Source organism: Haemorhous mexicanus, chromosome 5 (genome assembly GCF_027477595.1).
Source record: "Haemorhous mexicanus isolate bHaeMex1 chromosome 5, bHaeMex1.pri, whole genome shotgun sequence".
Lineage (NCBI taxonomy): Eukaryota > Metazoa > Chordata > Aves > Passeriformes > Fringillidae > Haemorhous > Haemorhous mexicanus.
The window spans coordinates 63,593,031-63,612,681 of NC_082345.1; the positions used below are offsets into that span (position 1 = coordinate 63,593,031).

The 19,651-nt window shown below is 40.9% G+C and overlaps 1 protein-coding gene across 2 annotated transcripts in view; it reads left to right on the forward strand.

The window, feature by feature from the left end:
• The window catches only part of RELN (reelin), a 282,225-nt gene that overhangs the window by 205,794 nt on the left and 56,780 nt on the right, over positions 1–19,651 (forward strand). For both annotated transcript variants that reach the window (XM_059847390.1, XM_059847391.1), the window contains exons 25-31: positions 2,390–2,595; positions 5,181–5,352; positions 5,720–5,920; positions 8,531–8,766; positions 12,678–12,835; positions 13,743–13,950; positions 19,315–19,391. In XM_059847390.1, the coding sequence (XP_059703373.1) occupies positions 2,390–2,595; positions 5,181–5,352; positions 5,720–5,920; positions 8,531–8,766; positions 12,678–12,835; positions 13,743–13,950; positions 19,315–19,391 (1,258 nt within the window). The remainder of the gene's footprint in view (positions 1–2,389; positions 2,596–5,180; positions 5,353–5,719; positions 5,921–8,530; positions 8,767–12,677; positions 12,836–13,742; positions 13,951–19,314; positions 19,392–19,651) is intronic.

The window sequence follows — 19,651 nt, forward strand, 5'->3', positions numbered from 1 at the left end:
ATAGTTGCCAAACAGTTCTCTATTGTTTTGGGGAGCTCATATTCACATTTCTTTTCATTTGCTCAAACAGCCACTTTTTATTTGAATGTCTAATGTTTGCTGCCATAATCAATTACTGCTGCCAGAATTAATGTTGGCTTTGTTCAACAACCCTCTAGCTTTTGTTTTACAACTCATTTTTATCAGTTGTAGGTGTGTTCACAATTCAGAGCTCTTTCAATTAGCCCCTGCAATTCCCCTGAGGCTTTATGTCACTCATGCCCTCTCTCAATTTACCTGGTTCTGTGATTACCCCTTTGGCAGGCACCCCTGCTGTGGGGTGTGGATATGGAAAGCTCACCTGGAACAGTTTTAGGGCCAGAGCTTGGCCAGGTCAGTATGTTGGGTGCCCCCAGCAACCAGAACACACAGCCCATGGGACAGCAAGGGTGTTTGCATCCTTAGTACCCATTACTGGCTCCATTTGATGGTGGCAGTTTCCAATTCCAGTGTCTCCAGTGAAGCTGTGAAAGCAAACTACCCAGGGATTATCAGTGCCACCTTGGCCAGCATTAGCCACCTGGGGCTGCACCCAGAAGCTCAGGGCTGCATCCGAGGCTGAGTTCTTCTCACTCTCATGGCACCATCCAGGAGGGAGTTCCTGCCTCAGCTGGGAGTAAACGACGAAATAAAACAAACAAGAACAATTCCTAAGTCAGTATGGTTGTATCCTGTATGAGCTTTTTGAGAGTCAAAGGATTCTTCACAGGTTTTGCTGTCTTGTCATCAGCCAAGAGAACTTCAGACCCCCATGAATTCAGCTTCCAGCAGTCAGTCTCACAGCTCAAGGTGCCCTGTTTGGTAGAGTCCACAAATGAGCTCAGCACCCAGGCTGTTATAGCAGCCAAACAAAGTTCTGAGAAAGAAAGCAGTAAACATCTATCTCTGCTGGGTTTACCCTCAGCTGTGTAGAACAGAGAAAGAGGTGGTGCATGGAACAGGATTTAAATTCATCTGTCACCTTACTAAAAAACACAGATGATATTTTAAATCTCAGCTCCTAAACCTTGTTACTTGTGTCCCTCTAGATGATGTTACTTGCTTATCTCAAGTTTATTTGGAAATTTGTCATAGGGATCCCAAATGTACAAATGAGAGAGAAGAATTCAAATATTTTGACACAGGTGTCATAACTTAACCTTGATTTTCCTTTTTAAAACCTTTTTATGCTTGGAGATGGACAGAAACACATTTTTAAAGGGAATTATAAAGAGCAGGCAGGATGACAGTCCTGGTCCATTTTTGGGGGTGGTGCCAGGTTGCAGCTGCTTTATTAAATGCAGAAATATGATCCCTGCATCCTCTCTCCATCTGTACACAAATGGCTTTCCCTACCTATAAAAGCTGTGGCAGCATGATGCTGTGCTGGGGCAGGGCTGTGCCAGATGCAGGGCATGCAGGTCACCTCTCTGGGGACACTGCTCTCATCCTGTGTCCTGCCTTGTCACAGGCAGCTTCATATTCCATTACCAGCATCTTGTAGGTTTGGTGATGTGGAAGTCCCCAAGTTCAGCCTCAAGCCCCAGGGCACAAAGGGAAGAGGACAGTGGGGTAACTTCAGATACAATAAAAGGCTCGTAAAGCCTTTTTTCCTATGAACATGCTCTGTCTTTTGAACATGCACAGAGTGACCATGTTGACCTCCTAAATTCAAAAACATACTTGGAAAAGCTCTACACTAAATTTTGCAAGGCTATTTGCTTCTCTTAGCTATGCTTAGGTAAACTTGAAACTAAATCCACAGGTTTTAGTTGAGACACTTCTGATTTACAATGCTTATTTGGAGAAGAATATCGTTTTGTGTTGGAACAAATCTTATTCAGCTGAAGCATGAAGAGAAAATGCCTCTCCCTGGTTCTTGTGTAGGACATGAGCAAGGTGTTATAGGAGCCAATTTCAGGTGTTTGGGTAACCTTGTACAGTGCTAGATTTGACCAGGGAAATAAGACTAGAAAAATGGCCTTTTTTCTGCTCCATGCATTATCAATAGAAAGCTGAATACTTAAAAATTTAGCCCAGGTTGATTCAGGATATCCAGCACCTGCTCTTTGTCCTCTGAAGTCACGTGGGACCATGGGGGGATGAGATTAAATTCTTGTGTGGAAATTGTGTTGTGAAGTTTCATTGTGTATTGAAATCAAATAATAAAGTTCTTGTGGGATCAAATCAGGGTGACATAAAGGATGGCCGAGCAGAATAATTGAAAGACAAAAAGGGCAAGTTGATACAGTCCTCCATGTTGTGTAATTTTGTGAGTAATATTCATCTGTGATGGACTTTGAATATGCCTATTTGTCGTGAAAGTGCCATAATTAAAATTATTATTGTCCCTCTGTTCTTTGTATTGTAGGCTGGAAAAAGACAGTTGGTAAGCTGGGATTTGGACACAACATGGGTGGATTTTGTACAGTTTTACATCCAGATTGGAGGAGAGACTTCTTCATGCAATAAACCTGATAGCAGAGAAGAAGGTGTGCTGCTGCAGTACAGCAATAACGGCGGGATCAATTGGCAGCTACTAGCAGAAATGTATTTCTCTGACTTCAGCAAACCCAGGTATAATTTTGATCTAAATTAAGTAATCCGTATCTGCATCAGCTTTTAAAAATATATATTTCTCAACTTATGAAAACATGAATCATAATTCAAATTTATAATGCTTAGAAGTCATCATTATATAGAAACTTTTTCTGACTGGCGCAGTTAACTCCTGTCACTGGGAATGAAAAATGTAATGGAAATGGGCCTTATAATCTTAAGTAAAATATAAAATTTCCTATCACCTTCTATGTGAAACATGACTAAAATGCTAATATCTGCCAAACACTAGCAAGGAAATACAGACCTTGCCCAAAAGAGGTTCCATTTCCTCTGACTCTGGTTTTGGATCTAATGAACATGTATTAATGTCATATGAAGCAAAAGCTCCTTTAAATAAATATTTAAGGAGGAGAAGAAATGATGTTCAGCCATTCAAATTTATTGTCAGATACCTTGTTGATGAAAATTTAAATTGTATTTGTCTGCATGGGTATCGACGTGATTTCTGTAGTCCATGTCTTTCAACATACAAATAATTTTATCTTCTCATCTTGTCATTTTGCCTTGCAATGAGAAATGCTTTCAGAGGGACTTCTGCAATTTGGCTGACTGTTCTTTTTTAGAGGTGATCTAGACACTTGGAAGTATAAATTTCTTGAAAATAGAATAGAATAGAATAGAATAGAATAGAATAGAATAGAATAGAATAGAATAGAATAGAATAGTTCAGGTAGAAGGGATCCACAACTGTGCTCAGTGTTACTCCATCCTAGGTGCAGAATCAACATTTCCACTTGTTTAATTTTATCTCATGCATCAATCCCAATGCTCCACCTCTTGACCCTCAAGACAGTCAATAGCACCTCCCAGTTTGTATCATCAGCAAAAGGGTGCGTTCAGCTCCTGCACCCATATTACTGATAAATCCCTTGAACAGGGCTGCCCTAGGGCTGAACCTGAGGAGCACTGCTGGTGACCAGTCCCCAGGCAGGTGTGACCCATTCATTACAACCCTTTGAGTTCTGCCCTTCAGCCAGGCCTTCACCCAGCACGTTGTGAACCTGCTCATCCCACAGGTGGACAGCTTGTCCATAAAGATCCTGTGAGGTACAGTATCAAAAGCCTTCCTAAATCCAAACTACAGCTACCCCCTTCCCCTCATCTACTAGGTGAGTGCTTGGTCTCTACTTGGTCAAAATCTCCCCAACAAAGAAGCTAAATAATGAGAGCTTCAATACTGGACTATCCAACACATTTCTAGACAAAACATTTGCTCTTCTGAACAATGAAGAGTGATGGTCCTTACTGAACATAGCTATGTAGATTTATTTTTCTCTTGTTTCAAATGTGGTCCAAACTTCATTTCCTAGTTCCTATTCTCCAACAGTAAATCTAGGAATTCTCTGGAAAAGAACTGAAAAATAATTCCTTCTCCTCTCTTCACCTAACTGGCAAGTGAAGCAGAGTGAATTTTACAAAAACAACATGTGATATAAAGAAAGAGTTTGCATAAATGCATATATATAAGCTGTCTGAAATAGGACTGGGCAAGTAACTAATTCTTTTTGACATAAGTATGATTAGGCTTGAAACTTGAACTTTTATTTAACATCATTTTTGTAAGATTTTTTTTAAGTTGAACATAAAGCAAACTGAGCAGACCTGAAGCTCTTTTACAAATATCTGTATAGGAGGGCTGAAATATTTTACCCAAAGAAAACTGCTACATAATCTATTGCATTGTAACAGAAGGATGCTTTTGTCTACAAATAGGACCAATCAGCAGAAGAGAATGAGAAATTAATTTTGTTAGCATATATCACTATTACTTCCTGGCATCAGAACATGGATCAGCTGAACAGTTTAATTCAAAGCTAGAGAGCTCAAAACAGTTCCTTATTGTGTTTGGCAATAGAGTAATAGAGCATAAGAAACATACATTGTCTTAAAGAGTTTACATTCTCCACAGACAAGAAGAACAAGAAGGCTTCTTGATATGCAATGCATAAATAGGTATCTAGATATATGGAAAAATAGAATAATGGCATCATAGAAGTTGGAAAAGGCCTCCAAGATGATGAAATCCAACCTTTGACCCAACATCACCATATCAACTAAATTATAGCACTAAGTGTCATATCCAGGGTTTTTTTTGACAATTCCAGGGATGATGACTCCTCCAGCTCCCTGGGCAGCCCAAGGAGCCCCAATGCCTGACTACCTTTTCAGTGGAGAAATTCTGCCTGTTGTCCAACCTGAACCTCCTCTGGCAGAGTTTGAGGCAATGCACTCATGTCCCTGGTTGCCTGGGAGGAGAGGCTGATTCCCCCATCTTACTACAACCTCCTTTCAGGTAGTTGTAGAGAGCCATGAGGTTTCTGCTGAGCCACCTTTCCTCCAGACTAAGCAACACAAACTTCCTCAGCTGCACCTCATATGAGTTAGAGACCCTTCCCCAGCTTTGCTGCCCTTCTCTGGACATGGAAATTACCCAGGACTTGTACACATCAGACTGGCTTTCCTGTCTCTTTTCCCTGTTGAGTGATATATTTCTCTCCAAACTGTGCGCTCTGAAGTTCTGCTTGATTTGTGTTCCTCAGGTTTGTCTATCTGGAGCTGCCAGCTGCAGCCAAGACCCCTTGCACCAGGTTTCGCTGGTGGCAGCCGGTGTTCTCAGGGGAAGGGTACGACCAGTGGGCCATCGACGACATCATCATCTTGTCAGAGAAGCAGAAGCACATCATTCCTGTCGTTAATCCCACCTTGCCACAGGTAATAAGCAAGAGCCATCTGTGGGCATCCCCAGGAAACAGGAGCTATCCTGTTAGGAGACTTGTTTGAACACGGTTTTCTTGGAAAATACTGGGTCTCTTTAAAGAGACAGCTGCAGTGCTTGCAGCTGCCTCTCTGTGTGGGAATAACCTGGGTCTTTGCACAAAATCATCAGGCTCCTAAGCTTTGTGACAGAGGATGTAATGATCTATCTCTGCAAAAAGTCAAGACTGAAGTTTTGGAAATTAAAATTTTTTTGAAAACTACAGAAAATAAAAATTGCATAATTTGAAAGTTCATCACTTTGGGAGTTATTCTGAAGTCACAACGAAAGGGTATAATACATCTGACTTTTCATTTCTAACAGAACTTTTATGAAAAGCCAGCATTTGATTACCCTATGAACCAGATGAGTGTATGGTTGATGCTGGCCAATGAAGGGATGACCAAAAATGAAAGTTTCTGCTCTGCAACCCCCTCTGCCATGCTGTTCGGTAAATCGGATGGAGACCGGTTTGCAGTGACTCGAGATTTAACTCTGAAGCCCGGATATGTCCTGCAGTTCAAGGTATTCCTTAAACATAAATCTGTGCAAGAATATCAGTAAAACTGCCCTTAGCCAATACTTGCAAGGTGCCACTGGGTCCACAGCTCAAATCAAGGTGATAAATTAGACAATTGTGTAAAAAGACATGAAGAGCACAAGTATGAACCCATACAGAATAAAATGCCATCCTGCCTTCTAGAAGAATAGCCAAAACCTTGGTGCTTGAAAGCATTTTTACTCCTCTGGAGAAGTTTTAAAGGTTTTTGTTCTTCAGCACATTTCAGAAGTGGGTTGAAGAACATGTCACTATATTCAAGTCAGTACTAGGAAAGGCTACTGCACTGTCAAGCCCAAAAGGATTTACCCCGTCTGGGGCTCTTTGAGTACAAAAGCTCCAAAGTGGTTTGGGTACATTTTTTGTATTTTAAACTATTTAAGGACTTACAAGCTGCTCTGTACTCCAGTGTGTGTTTTTCATATAATTTACTGTTATTGTGTCAATGAATATAGGCTCCAATTAGCATTTTCTTCTTTAAAGAGCTTACAAAAAATTTCAGTGGTCTGACAATACATCAGAATATGGGCTCCAAAGAAAGTGTATTTGCTTTGACAAGCTCTTGTTTCTGAACCCTAATCAAAATTTTATTGAGTTTATAATGAAATCCCATTGGTGAATTCTGGAAGTTGGTTGCAATGCAATTTTAATGAGCTCCCCACAAATACATGGTCCTTACATAATTGGTGGATACAGACACTGAATAATTTACAAGTGGAATTATTAAAAAGATCAGATGTTTACAGGCAGCTTTTCAAATATAATTCCCACAGTTCTATAAATAGGAAAGTTCGTTAGAAATACTGGGGTTTGTAAAATAATCTAATTTCAGCTAAAAGATATGCTAATCAGATGCTATACAAACTGAGGGATTTCAGTACAATTTTCTTGTGAGTACTGCATGTAGTTTTATACTTTAAACTGTTTAAAACCCAAGAATTTCTCAATACATAAATACCATTTAGCCAGGAAAAGATGCTATTTGCCTCTTCACTACCTTCCTGTACTTCAGTGACTGAGTGTCCATTCTGTAGGTTTGATGATCAACAGCAATTAAGAAATTGTCTGGGTTAAAAAAAAAAACAATACTTAAAAATGTTTCATACACCTTCCATCACTGAAGCACTTGACAATGTAGCATAGCTATACAAAACATAAGAATGTGTCACAGAACAGTAAGTTCTTCTTTATAAAGTCTATTATTTAAGGACTGAATTTATACTTTTTTGGAAAGCTTTTCAGCCTGCACATAAATGTGTTAGTCCTATTTGCATGCTTTCATGAGTGTGTGAAATTTCCATTTTAAATAGCAGACTGGAATAATTTTGCATTGATAAGCTCAAAGACAGTAATTTGTTAGAATTATTTCATTTTACATGAATGATTTTGTTTTACATTTTGCCTTCTACAACTCAAGTAGAATTTCTGCAATAAACTAAGGAAAACTAATATTTTTCTGATAGCTTGAAGAATGAAACTGAAACTTCAAATCAGCAGTTGATTTTGGTCTTGGCTGCATTCTCATTTCATATATTAATATGCCTTTTTTCTTCTTAATCTAAATGTTACTCTGTTCTGGGGGCCCAAACTGCAGTGCCAGCTCCCAGACATCATTCCTGCAAGGCCAGTGACAAGGCTGTGATCAGGGCTAACCTGGCAGTCAGGCTGATCCTCTGGGCACACTGACTGGCCTGCAGATGGGATGGATCCCAGAGGATACAGCTCTTTCCACTCCTGGGCATGCAGGTGCCTGCACAGAGCTTGCTGTTTGGGGCTTGCTATGCACAGGGACCCTTGGAAAGTTCTTTGCACCTCTTTGGGTGCTGAACTCAGCAACCTTGATGAAGGAAAGTGGGAATTTTTACTGAGAAATGTCATATTTCCATGTAGGAAGCAGACTCCAAGCATCAGCCCCTGTCTGCCAGCAGGGTCCAGAGCTAATGCTCAGAGCATTAAACCTCCCAGTGCAAAAAGTCAAAGGTGATCTGCAGCAAATAAATACTAATAATAGCCAATAAATACTAATAACAGATCAGTTTCTTCATGTCATCTCTGTTAGGAAAATTAATCCACAAACCCCAGAGGTTTATGTCCAAAAAAGAGACACAGTCCTTTTTCTTTATTCGAATAAAGGGAGAGGCCATGGGGCATTCCCCTGGGATCTCTCAAATTTTTGGAGGACACAGCCTCCCTTTTTATCCTAATTTCCCAGCTGCATTTCCCTTCTCTCTTTCCCCATTGGCTGAGGTACTTGAGAGGTACAGACTTCCCGATAGGCCTGATACCAGAGATTTCCCTCTAGTGTATAACCCTCCCTTTTCATTTTTAATTCCTATGGAATTTAGGGGTTTTTCTTCCCCATTGTTTCTTTCATCTTTCAGTGACTAATTTCATTTATCAGCAAGCCTAAAGTTTATTTGTAAAAGCAAATATCTTTTTTCCATTCACCAATCAGTGGAATCCCTCCCATTGTTTCTTTTATCTCCCAGCGCTAGTTTTATCTACCAGCAGACCCACAGCTTGTTTGTGAAGACAAATCTGCTATTTCTCTCATCTCTGACTCTGCTTCTTTGCAGCTGAACATTGGCTGCACCAGCCAGTACAGCAGCTCTGCCCCCGTGCTGCTGCAGTACTCGCACGATGCTGGGCTCTTCTGGTCGCTGGTGAAGGAGGGCTGCTACCCCGCCTCCCCCGGCACCAAGGGCTGCGAGGGCAGCTCCCGGGAGCTCAGCGAGCCCTCCGTCTACCACACCGGAGACTTTGAGGACTGGACAAGAGTTACTATTGTTATCCCCAGGTCGCTTGCAGCCAGGTATGGTGCCTTGTAACCCAGTGATGCCAGTGGGACCCGGGGATGAGCTGATTTAGCTGCTTCTAGAATGGTACATCAGGAAAAAGCTGCAAAGCTGTGTTGTATTGCACTAAATAGTTTATTTAGTTGTTGTTTTGCTCTGGGTTATTAGAGATTTGCACAGAGAAGTCTTTATATTGCACTGAATATGTTATATCACAAGGTTTGTTCTTTCCCCTCTCCTGTGACACGGTTTCTCCCTCACCCACCCCTGTCCCCAGTACCCCCTGGTGATCTATTCCCTGGTCAGTCTCTCCCCTTGCCCCTCCCTGCTGGTATCCCCTTGGCCATGGTCCTCCTCCACCCCCCATTCCCCGGGTGTAAAACTCTCCCGCCGTGAGCCTTGAGGCCTCTTCCCATGCGGGTTTTTCCATCTGGTGGTTCTCAAGTCAATGAACATGGACATGTGTTCCCACGTGGAGAAGAGCCCTTCCGGGCTTTTGCTTTGGTCCATGTAAGATCGTGTGGGCTCAGGGTCAGCAGCCAGCCAGGTTGGACCCAAACAGCCCATCCAGACACGCTCTCACGGGGGGAGCCCAGAGCTCCGAGAGCCCTCCGTCTACCACACCGGAGACTCTGAGGACTGGACAGGAGTTACTGTTGTTATCCCCAGGTCACTTGCAGCCAGGTACGGTGCGTTGTAAACCAGTGATGCCAGTGGGACCCAGGGATGAGCTGATTTAGCTGCTTCTAGAATGGTACATCAGGAAAAAGTTGCAAAGCTGTGAATAAAAGCAGCGTTAAAATATGGCAGATCTGGGGAAAATATACTATGCTGCCCAAAGCAGTGAGAATTTTCCATTTTAAAGGTGTCAGATTGGTTCTATAATAAATAATTAAATTAAAAAGCAGCGAGGAACCCAGCACTTTTTAATTTGACACCAATCCCTTCATTGTCTTCATCCAAGTCAGCTAGGTCAGAGGCACCAGCAAGAGAGTAATAAGTCATATGAATTAAATAACCCATTTGAACAGGATTAATTTTAGTTACCACTGGGCAAAGAAACATTAGCAAGGTATTTGAGCTGATGCACAATGTGCTGTGTCACTGAGGACAGCTGGGACAGCCAGAGGCAAAGGAGGGAAGAATGGTAGTTGTGCACATCTGCAAGCACAACCTCAGCACCAGATTAATACAAGTGAGAAAACATCAGATGGTTCAAGACACAAATAAGCCTTGAAATCAGGAGGGTTTTCTCGACCTTATCTGGATTTGGGTGAAGTTCCTCACTCTCCTTACCCTCTGTTTTACTCCATCAGTAAAACAACCTGATCTGATTTGTTGGATGCACCAAGCACTGCCAGCACAACCACCCCACCAGGCCCCTGGCCATGTCCCCCTGCCTCTAGCCCTCCATGCAGCTTCTCTAGTGCTGTCTCTGGGTTTCTGACCCATCCTCCTCCCTCATCCTCAATCCCATTTAAGTGTGTGGCATATTTTGTAGCAGGGGAGCCAGTGCCTCTGCTGCAAGGACTTGAAATAGCAGTGTGTACCATAACAAGTTTGTCTTTTCTTCAGTAATTAGCCAATAAAAGCAGGTGCCAAGTTGCACAGATCTGACACCAGCTGATTTGATTTACCCAAAACAAGCAGGGCAGAATCAATAGCAGCAATCTGTTTGGCATTATGTGCAGTAATGTGATCAGGAATAAGAAGCTCATGCTAATACATTAAAAATGTACATATTGTGACTTCAGTGAGAGTCTTGGCATGTTGGGACCTGAGTTTGTTGTGGGCCACTTAGGAAATCATGGTTCATGGGTTAACCAGAGAGCATCCCATTTCATTATTTGTTACCAAGCATGAGCATGATGATCACCTACCTACCAAATCCCAGTGCAGCAAAAAAGAAAAAGCAATAGGTTTATTATTTTTTAAGCAGAGTAGCAAGGAGGATATTAGTTAATCCATTATATTGGCAATGACATTTTAAATCTGTTCCCCTCTCTGGTGCTCCTGTAAAATGTTTAGCTAAAAGTTAAAGACTGGAAATTAATAACCAAAATATTTTTTCTTTAACAAATTTGCAATGCAGTGAGTCAGAGTTGTGGGCAGAGTAGGAGCTTCTGACAAAATTTATTAAAGAAGACTCCCACTGAGTCATGAAGTCAAGAAAGAATCCCATTGCTTTCTTAACTCCTTCTCAGAGGGGAGCCTGGGTGCAGCTGGATCCAATCTTAGCCCTAGACTTTGTCTGGTTTATGTCTAAAGGATTATACAGGTGTAACTGAACCTTTACACAAGGTTGTCCTTCAGGATTAAGGATGGCAAACTAGATATATTTATATAAACATGTTTATTTATGATTTATTATGGTAACAATTAGACAAGAAGATCTTAATCAGAATTATTTACTACACAGTATTGGAGCCATAACAACTATTATAGTATACTGCTCTATGAAGCAACATTGAAGCAATTGTATCAAATTGTATTAAAGCTAGCAAAAATTATTATTTAGTAGAGATTGATGTTACTCGCCCATACAATGACAGTGGGCAAATTTTTTGCTCAGCCTCAAAGATTAATCTTTAGGGGTGTCCCCACTCAGTGGAGGAATCTGCAGCCACTCCAAGAAAGGGTATGTCAGAAAACCCTGCCGTTAAAATCTGGGACTAAACTTTTAGAGTATGAACTGATGGACTGTTAATCATATGTCTCTGGGCCAGCTGTGTCAGCTCAGCAGCCTTAGACAAGTTATTTATGATATTGTTTGTTCCTTCATCCGTGTTTTACCAGGTCTACCACATCTCCATCTCACGTCAGGATGCTTAACTTTGGGATTGATGAGTCAGACTGGTTATTTCTGTTTAGGAAGTGGCTTTTTTTCTTGTATCCAAATAACTTAAAGGTTTTTTACTCAAAAGTGCACAATCCCATTATAAACTCTACATTGCTGCCATCACTGAGTTCCTTTCAAAAATACTGTAAGAAATGAAGTTCAGGGATTTGATATGTAATTAGCACTTCAGGTTGGAATGAGTAGTAAAAAGCATCTTCAAAGTCATGTTAATCACTCACTGTTGTTGATAAAACCATGTATTTGTTCTTTGCCTCACACTGATGGATATGAGCCTGAGAAACAGAAGAAGTCAAAAAATCTGAAAGAAATATCCTTAAGCAATGCAGCATGACAGAAATCCAAGCATCCTATTTGCAAATGGCTAATTTGGGAAAAGGTCCTTTTAATCTTAAGGAAGAAGCAGTAGCTTTTGAAGCCAGGAGCAGCAATGTAGGAGTGATGATGGGTAGGACAGTTGGGGCTGATGGAGATGAGAGATCTCTGAAGCCAGGTCTTGGAACTGGGGTGCAGGGCCCTGCTTGGAGCTGCCAGCCACAGCTCAGAGCAGGCCCCAAAGAGGAGCTCCAAAGAGGAGCTTGAAAGAGCGAGAGAGAGAGAGAGAACAAGAGGAAAAGAGAGAGGACAAAAGAGTAAAAGAGGACAAAGTTCTCGTTACAATACTATAAATCTTCTTCTGTGCTGAATATTCTGATTTTCACTAGCTAATTTAGTACAGGATACAAATCCTGTAGCATTTACATACAGCCTATAAAAATCATTGCATTACTACACTGTGTTACATTTTAAACCCTAAAATCTATTCTTTGGGCCCCTTCTGCTAAGCTGGTAGGGTCTGCTTTGACCCTTGGACCAGTCTGCAATCAGAGCATATTGTGATTACCTTCAGCAGGCCATACTATTGTTTTCCAGTTGTTCAGTAACTAAGGCTTGGTGTCTCAAAGCCTGCTTTCATTTCAATCTTGCTTAGAGTTCCCATGTTCTCAAAATCTTTTGCCAGGCAATCACATTAATAAGGCTTTCCTGTTTCATCTTCCCCAACGTAGCAATGCTGTTGTTTTTTCTCCGCAGTAAGACCCGATTCCGCTGGATCCAGGAGAGCAGCTCCCACAAGAGCGTGCCTCCCTTCGGCTTGGATGGCGTCTACATCTCCGAGCCTTGCCCCAACTACTGCAGCGGCCACGGCGACTGCGTCTCGGGGGTCTGCTTCTGCGACCTGGGCTACACCGGTAACGCAGCCCTCCTCAGGGGGGGTTACACTCAGCACTGGCTGAGTTAAACCTGTAAACCTGACAGCTTGTTTTTCCTCTCCAATATTCCGGAAAAATATACGATGACATATATTGCATGGGCTGCCAAGAGGAATCTTTCTTGTTTTGTTAAATTAAATTCGGCGCAGGCAAAGCAGAGCAGCTGAAGGCAGCGGACGCCGTTGATGTTTCTGGCAACCACAGTCTTTGAATATCACCATCTGTATGAATGGGAAGGGACTAGCAATAAAAGAGAAAACAAAATAAAATATTATAAACTGAAAAGTCTGCTTAAAAGCCGTTGGATCATCTTCAAAAGAATTGTTGCCATTTTTGAGTCCCCTGGCCATCAGATGGCATGGGACCAGGAGGGAACATATGTTCTGACAGGCCCTTCTGTGGAAAATTCTGCTCACTTGTGGTTTTAGGGGCTTTTATGCTGAAATAGGAAAAATCCCAAAATGCAAACCCTGTGAAAAAAAAAAAGATTGACACAACCGGTTGCACACTGCAGTCTTTTCAACCCTCAACCAACAGAGCAATGAGCTAACATCTTTTGTTCAATTTGTTTAAAATTAAATAGAAGGATAATATTTTTCTGTTTGCAAAAAATGCCTTATCAACATAAAGCTTGGCTGTTTTTCACCTAGTGAAATAAGCCATCTTAGAGTTTAGAGGAAGAGGGCTTATTCTTCCTACAGAAATTTGTGAAGTGGGTTTAAAAAGGTACAGTCCAGTCATCAGGGAATTTTCTTAAAAAAGCTTGGTGCTTTGTCACAGATGGATGCAACAGAACCGTGTGCCAGTGTACTGCATCTGACCCTTACTCTGTCCAACATAGTTTCACCAAAGCATCTCACTCTTTTTTTTTTTTTTTTTCTTGAAGCATCACACGGAACCTGTGTGTCTAATGTGCCTAACCACAGTGAGATGTTCGACAGGTTTGAGAGGAAGCTGAGCCCTCTCTGGTACAAGATAACAGGAGGTCAGGTTGGGACAGGCTGTGGTGTGCTCAGCGATGGGAAATCTCTGTACTTCAATGGACCTGGCAAAAGGGAGGCAAGAACTGTTCCCCTGGACACCACAAATATCAGGTCAGTCCTCAGGGCTGCTTCTCAAAATTACCTGTGTATTCATGTTCTCTGTTCTGCCCTGTTGCAAGTGTGGATATGTGAAGGTGGGAAATGTTTTTTTTATGGTAGTCATAACCTTTACAAGACCTCTGAAAGACAGAAAAAATACTTTTTTGTTCACTCTGGTGTACTATTTCCCTTTTTTGAAAGAGAATACTTAGGTTAGAGACAGTGGAATAGCAGCTTAAAATAAAATATTAACTCGCTATCTTTCTGAGAAGATAGTTTGCTTTGTATTCTAAGGCAGAAGATATGGTCTTGAGAATGCATAAAACCTAAAACTCTGCCCATAGCTGGGGAGAAAAGCTCCTTTTCCTCTGACTGTGTGGAATTGCAGGCATAGGATGGCATAGCAAGGAGCTGTTGTTTGCTTGCCAGATGTTGTGAATTACTCCACTTGTCAGAAGTGCAGAGGAATGGAATGTGAATTGTTTCTGCATAGCCAAGAGGCTAACAAGCCTTCACCTCTCTCCCTGCTGGTACTGAATCCTGCTACATTGCTAGCAATTATCCTCTTCTCTCAAATTGACTAGCTGATTAATGTAATTAGGATGAACAAAGGGCTGTTAATTCTAACCACTATTTAGCTTGGAGTTTGCTGCAGCTTTGTCCAGTCTCATGAGAGATTAGGCACCTGAAACCTTGAGCACTCTACAATTTTGGCAGTTAGCTTAATAAAAGATATTTTTCCTGACAAATACTGCTCTGAGAGTAATAATGCCATGATTTGCTCCATAATTGAATTTGTGGGATCACTTAGCAAAGACTGGCCAGAGGTTACTGTGATCTCTCCAGCTCAGGCAAGCAGGGCTCTGTAGTGTGGGGGCTGCTGGTTTGGGGAAATCCTCAGCTACTCCCTGGTACTGCATAGCACTGCACCAGACACCTTTCTTCTGTCCCCTGAATGTCTGACAAGTACATGTCATAGTTATAGAATTATGTAATTAGTTCTTAATTAAACTAATTAGTTGTTTGACAAATATGCTTCGTACAAGTACATGTTTGCCCTGGAACTCTGGGAAGATGTGAGCATTTTTATTCCACTGTCTTCAAATCCTGTGTTATTCATCCTGGGAAAGCAATATAATGGAAGTAGTCTAGACTACTTCCTCAAGAAGTCTGTATTCAAAACTCTATTTTTGAGTTATTCCTTTTTTCATGAAGAAATCTTTTTTAAAGTAAAGTAATCCCTTTAGTTTTACAATTACTTTGAAATCACTTTTAATGCCAGATATTCATATTTATAGCTTTCCATTTTTGCAAAGTTTGAACCATTTTTAAAGCCAAAAGACATTTTAAAATTCTGAGAAATGCTCTTTCTTGGTGTTTTTAATATACCATTCCTTCTGCTTTGCACAAGAATATGGTTTTCTTGTGTCTTAAATCTATCTCAAAAACATAAATGGCCAGAGAAACACTTGGTAAGAGCAACTACAATCTCTCTTCTGACCACGTACTCACAGTGTGAGCTGCTCTCCTGGTGGAACTGATTGCTATGTCAAAATAAATCAGCATTTTATTTCTTTTATTTCTTTTTTCTCTGCATCACAGTGAGCAGGTTAACTCCCTTGAATGATTCAAGCTGGAAGCCACACCCCTGGGCTGTTTGCTAAACAGAACAAAGTGGTCATCTCAAATGGGGCTAACATGGATTTTTTGCTTTTTTCAGTGTGTGCTCAAAGGTAGTAGCCACCTGATGCTGCTTGACCAAACCACAGACTTTTTAGACTCCAGCAATTACCCCAGGCTGCTTTTGTGTTCAAAAGGGCAGCACAACTCATCCTAAAAGAGCAGCCAGCAGAGGCCAGTGCTTTGTCTTCAGCAAGCACCTATTTCTTTCTTTCATTAGCTGTAAGACAGCCTGTGTTGGTCATGTCTAACTTAGACATTCAGCCTCAGACACCTTGCTCTGAACAGATGCATCCCACTTGAATGTTTGAGGCCATCTGTAACGTTAGCTCTGCCTTGTTTTCTAGAAGCAAAGGTACATGAAGTCTGTGAGAGTGTGAAGGGTTAACTGGAAGGCCCATACTCTAAAAAGAAAATAATTCCTCAGCCTAGAAATTTTTTTTCATTATTGGAGCTAAAATTAATGTCACTTGAAAGGGGAGATTAAAGGGAAGTACTTTTCCCATTTTGGTATTACTTTTTGCATTCAGTAATGCCTTGCATAGAATTCAGTTATCTTATTAGGCATCATCTTAGCCCCTGCACAGTTATCTTTTTTTTTTTTTTTGCAAGGGTTTCTTGATTGGGAGGTTTTGGTGACTGAGTAAACAGCAGGAAAACATGCCTTGAAAGACATACTGTTAGATGTGTGGATTGAGGGTTGTGAATAGGAAGGCTGAAACTCCTGCAGTAGATTTTTAAGCTGCTTATTTTTCAGGTTAATAGTGTTTTCCCAGACCATTTAAGATCTTGTTTTGTTAAATCATGCATGGAAGAGCCTGATAGAAAAACTGACAAATATTGCAGGACACTAAATTTTTATTTTCATTCTGGATTCCTGCAAATCTACCTATGCATGTTCTGTATCATGAGTTACAGCTTTTTGAATGTGAAGTGTAAATTTTATGTAAGGAATATACAGACTTTTTTTTTCTTTTTTTAAGTACAAAGACCCTTTTCCCTTTCACCTTTCTCTCCCTAGCCCAGCATGGTCCATGGGGTTGAGATTTGCCAGCCTGAGGTGTGGGGTGCTGCTCAGGGGAGTAGCCCAACAAGGCACCACCACACCCAGGTGTCACACTAAGAGCATTTCAAACTAAAGCTTGTGCCTAGGAGCCAATTACTATAAAACACTACTCAAATTTTAGTATATACAATAAGTGGTCTGGTAATCTTAGCTTTGTTTGTCCTATTGCCTCCTTATTCCTTCATGTGATTGACTACACCTTTTTTTCCCAGATATTAAGAGAATATCACATAGCACTAAGAAAGCTGTAAGTGTCAAGGGTCATTTCACCCAGACCATTTTTTTTGCCCTACACTTCAGAAAACCTGAGTTGAGGAGTCAGGATTTGGAGTCTCTCCATTCCTTCCCTATTGCATGGCCCGACACACCAAGGGCACAATTTCACCAGCAGTATTTCCACCCTTCTGACTGACAGTGTGATACATGGATGCATTTTGGTTGCTGATGAGCTGCTGCCTCCTATTTTGATGGCCTGTTCCTTTTGCCACCCTTAACTATCTGTTCAGTGGGAGCATTTGCACACAGTGCCTACCTGGCATCTAGATAAAAACCATGGAATATACATATATTTTTTCCAAGTGGTGACATCTGGCTTGTTAGCTGACTTGGCTCCCATCTGCTTTACAGACTCCATTGCTAATGATTGTGCAACCATCCCAGGGAGCTGTTCTGGGTCAGACACAGAGATCAGATGGGCTGATTCACCCTTCTGCAGAAAGGGTTTTTTGCTCTTTGGTTTTGCTTTTTAATGATCTTCACATTTGGCAAGAATAAAAGAATTTGTCACAGGACTGTAAATCTATTAACCTCTGATGCTTCTGTCTGGAGTTTTACTGCCTGAATACTGTCTCCAACAACAGAGCTGCAGCAAACAAATAGAACTTACCTGGCTAAATGGTGTGGTACTGTGAGCCTGACTGTCTAGAGCTGTCTGTGGGGTTATCTTAGCAATGAGATTGATGAGGATATTCTGCCTTGTCCTAGACCCTAAGGGTATACAAAACATCTCAGACAGTAGACACAGATTTTGATAACAGAGCTGGAATGCAGCTGGATTTAGAATCTGGATTTAGAGGAGGATTATGGTATTGTGTATCTAACAGTGGGTGAGGGAAATTGGAGTCCTGTCTGCATTTTACTGGCTCTGGCTGTAGTGATGTAACTTGTCTGTGGTTTTACCAAAATTACTACGAATTAGAACAAAATCATCTAAAGCAAAAAGAGTTACCCTTGGGGAGAATTATTTGAGTGGCAAAAATGCACCTCAAAATTTATGTTTTAAATAAAGACTTTATCTCTGTCAATAGAATTAATGAGGCCTGATTTTCTATCATCCTAATTTAATAACTTGGCCAGGAAGCAAGGAGGAGAATGGCATTGCCAACTTTCAGCATGCAAAATCCCATTGTGGGGCTGAGTTGAGTTTCTCTGCTCTGCTCAGGTGCTGTTTTTGGTGTGCAATGGAGACAACCTGTGAAGAATGTGTAGATCAGGGGGTGATGGCATTCTGAGTCATCTCAATGCTCTTTACCTTAGTTAGGACCTAGTAAGCCTCAGATGAATGCCTGAGACATGCAGTGAAATTTGGGGAGTGAGCAGCAGGACATTAATTGAAATTAATTGTTGTTCCATAGCACTATAGTGTGTATCTAGGAGAAAATGTAAACTACTCTAACACCACAGAGTCACAATAATAACCACAAGCTCAGCAGGGATACTATGGCATTACTGCAGACTGGGGAAAAAAACCAAAAAAGAACCTAACAATATTTTGGAGCACAAGGATGGAATAGTACTTAATTCAAATATCACTAAACAGGGGTGTTCCAGACTAATCCAGAGTTCTGTCAGTGAAACCAACAATCCTGTCTCAAGGAGTTTTGTGGCATTAGAAGGGTTGCAGAAAGTAGTTTTGGGAAAACCTGAAGACATGGAAATGTGTTCATGCAGAGACTCAGATGCAATGGTTGCCATGGTTTAGAGTAGAAAGGAATAAGAGAAGGTGGGGAAGTGATAAAAGCAATGACTACAGGGCAGGTAGTGAGAAAAGCTGCTCAGGAACATTTTTCTTCACCACTTCATGATATGAAAACAAGAGAATATTCAATGAAATCACAATGTATAGGTTCAAAATGAAAGGGTTTACTTCACAAAAAGTTCAGTGAACTCACTACACTGAAAACTGTTTAGATCAAGAATTTAAGGATCTAAAAAGGATTGGTGATTAAGGAGGATATAATAATTTTATTACAACTCCAATGCTGTATTTTAAAACTTCACCTAATTTCTGGTTACAATAGACCAAGGTAAGATCTGATGTAAGGAACTGCCTAGCCTGCTCTGGAGATGTTGCAACTTTTGTGTGAGATGGAAGTGCTAACTTCTCACACTCACTCAGAAACACATTCATTAGGCACAAGATTAATAAACCACATCACTTTCTTCTGTCTTGGGTCTTTCAGTATTTACCATGCCCATGTTTGGTTTCTCTGGGAATTTTGCCTTATCAATAAGCCTGGAATAGAAACCCAACTGAAAATGCCAGTAGCTAAGAGCTGCAAATTATCCTGACTGATAGTGTGCTATCCAAAGATGACTAAATTTCTTTTTTATCCTGTGTTTTTTTAAAGGCTAGTTCAATTTTATGTACAACTTGGAAGCAAGAGTGTTGGTAACTCCTGCAACAGACCAAGAGCCAGGAATGAAGGTAAAGCCCATTTTCTTTATTATAAGCCTTTTACATTTTGCATCTTCTTCAGTGTTTTTGCCTTTTGCTGCCTTTACAAAATCAAGAAGATTTTTTTTAAACATAAATCAATTACCTCCTCAGTTTTCATGAATTTTGAAGAAAGCTATTTACTTTTGATGGACTTTTCCGGTTGTAATTAGTTACACCAAACCTACTGATGATCCATCTGTAGGAGTAACTGTGGGAGCTGTGATGGTCTAAGAAAGACAACATTTCCA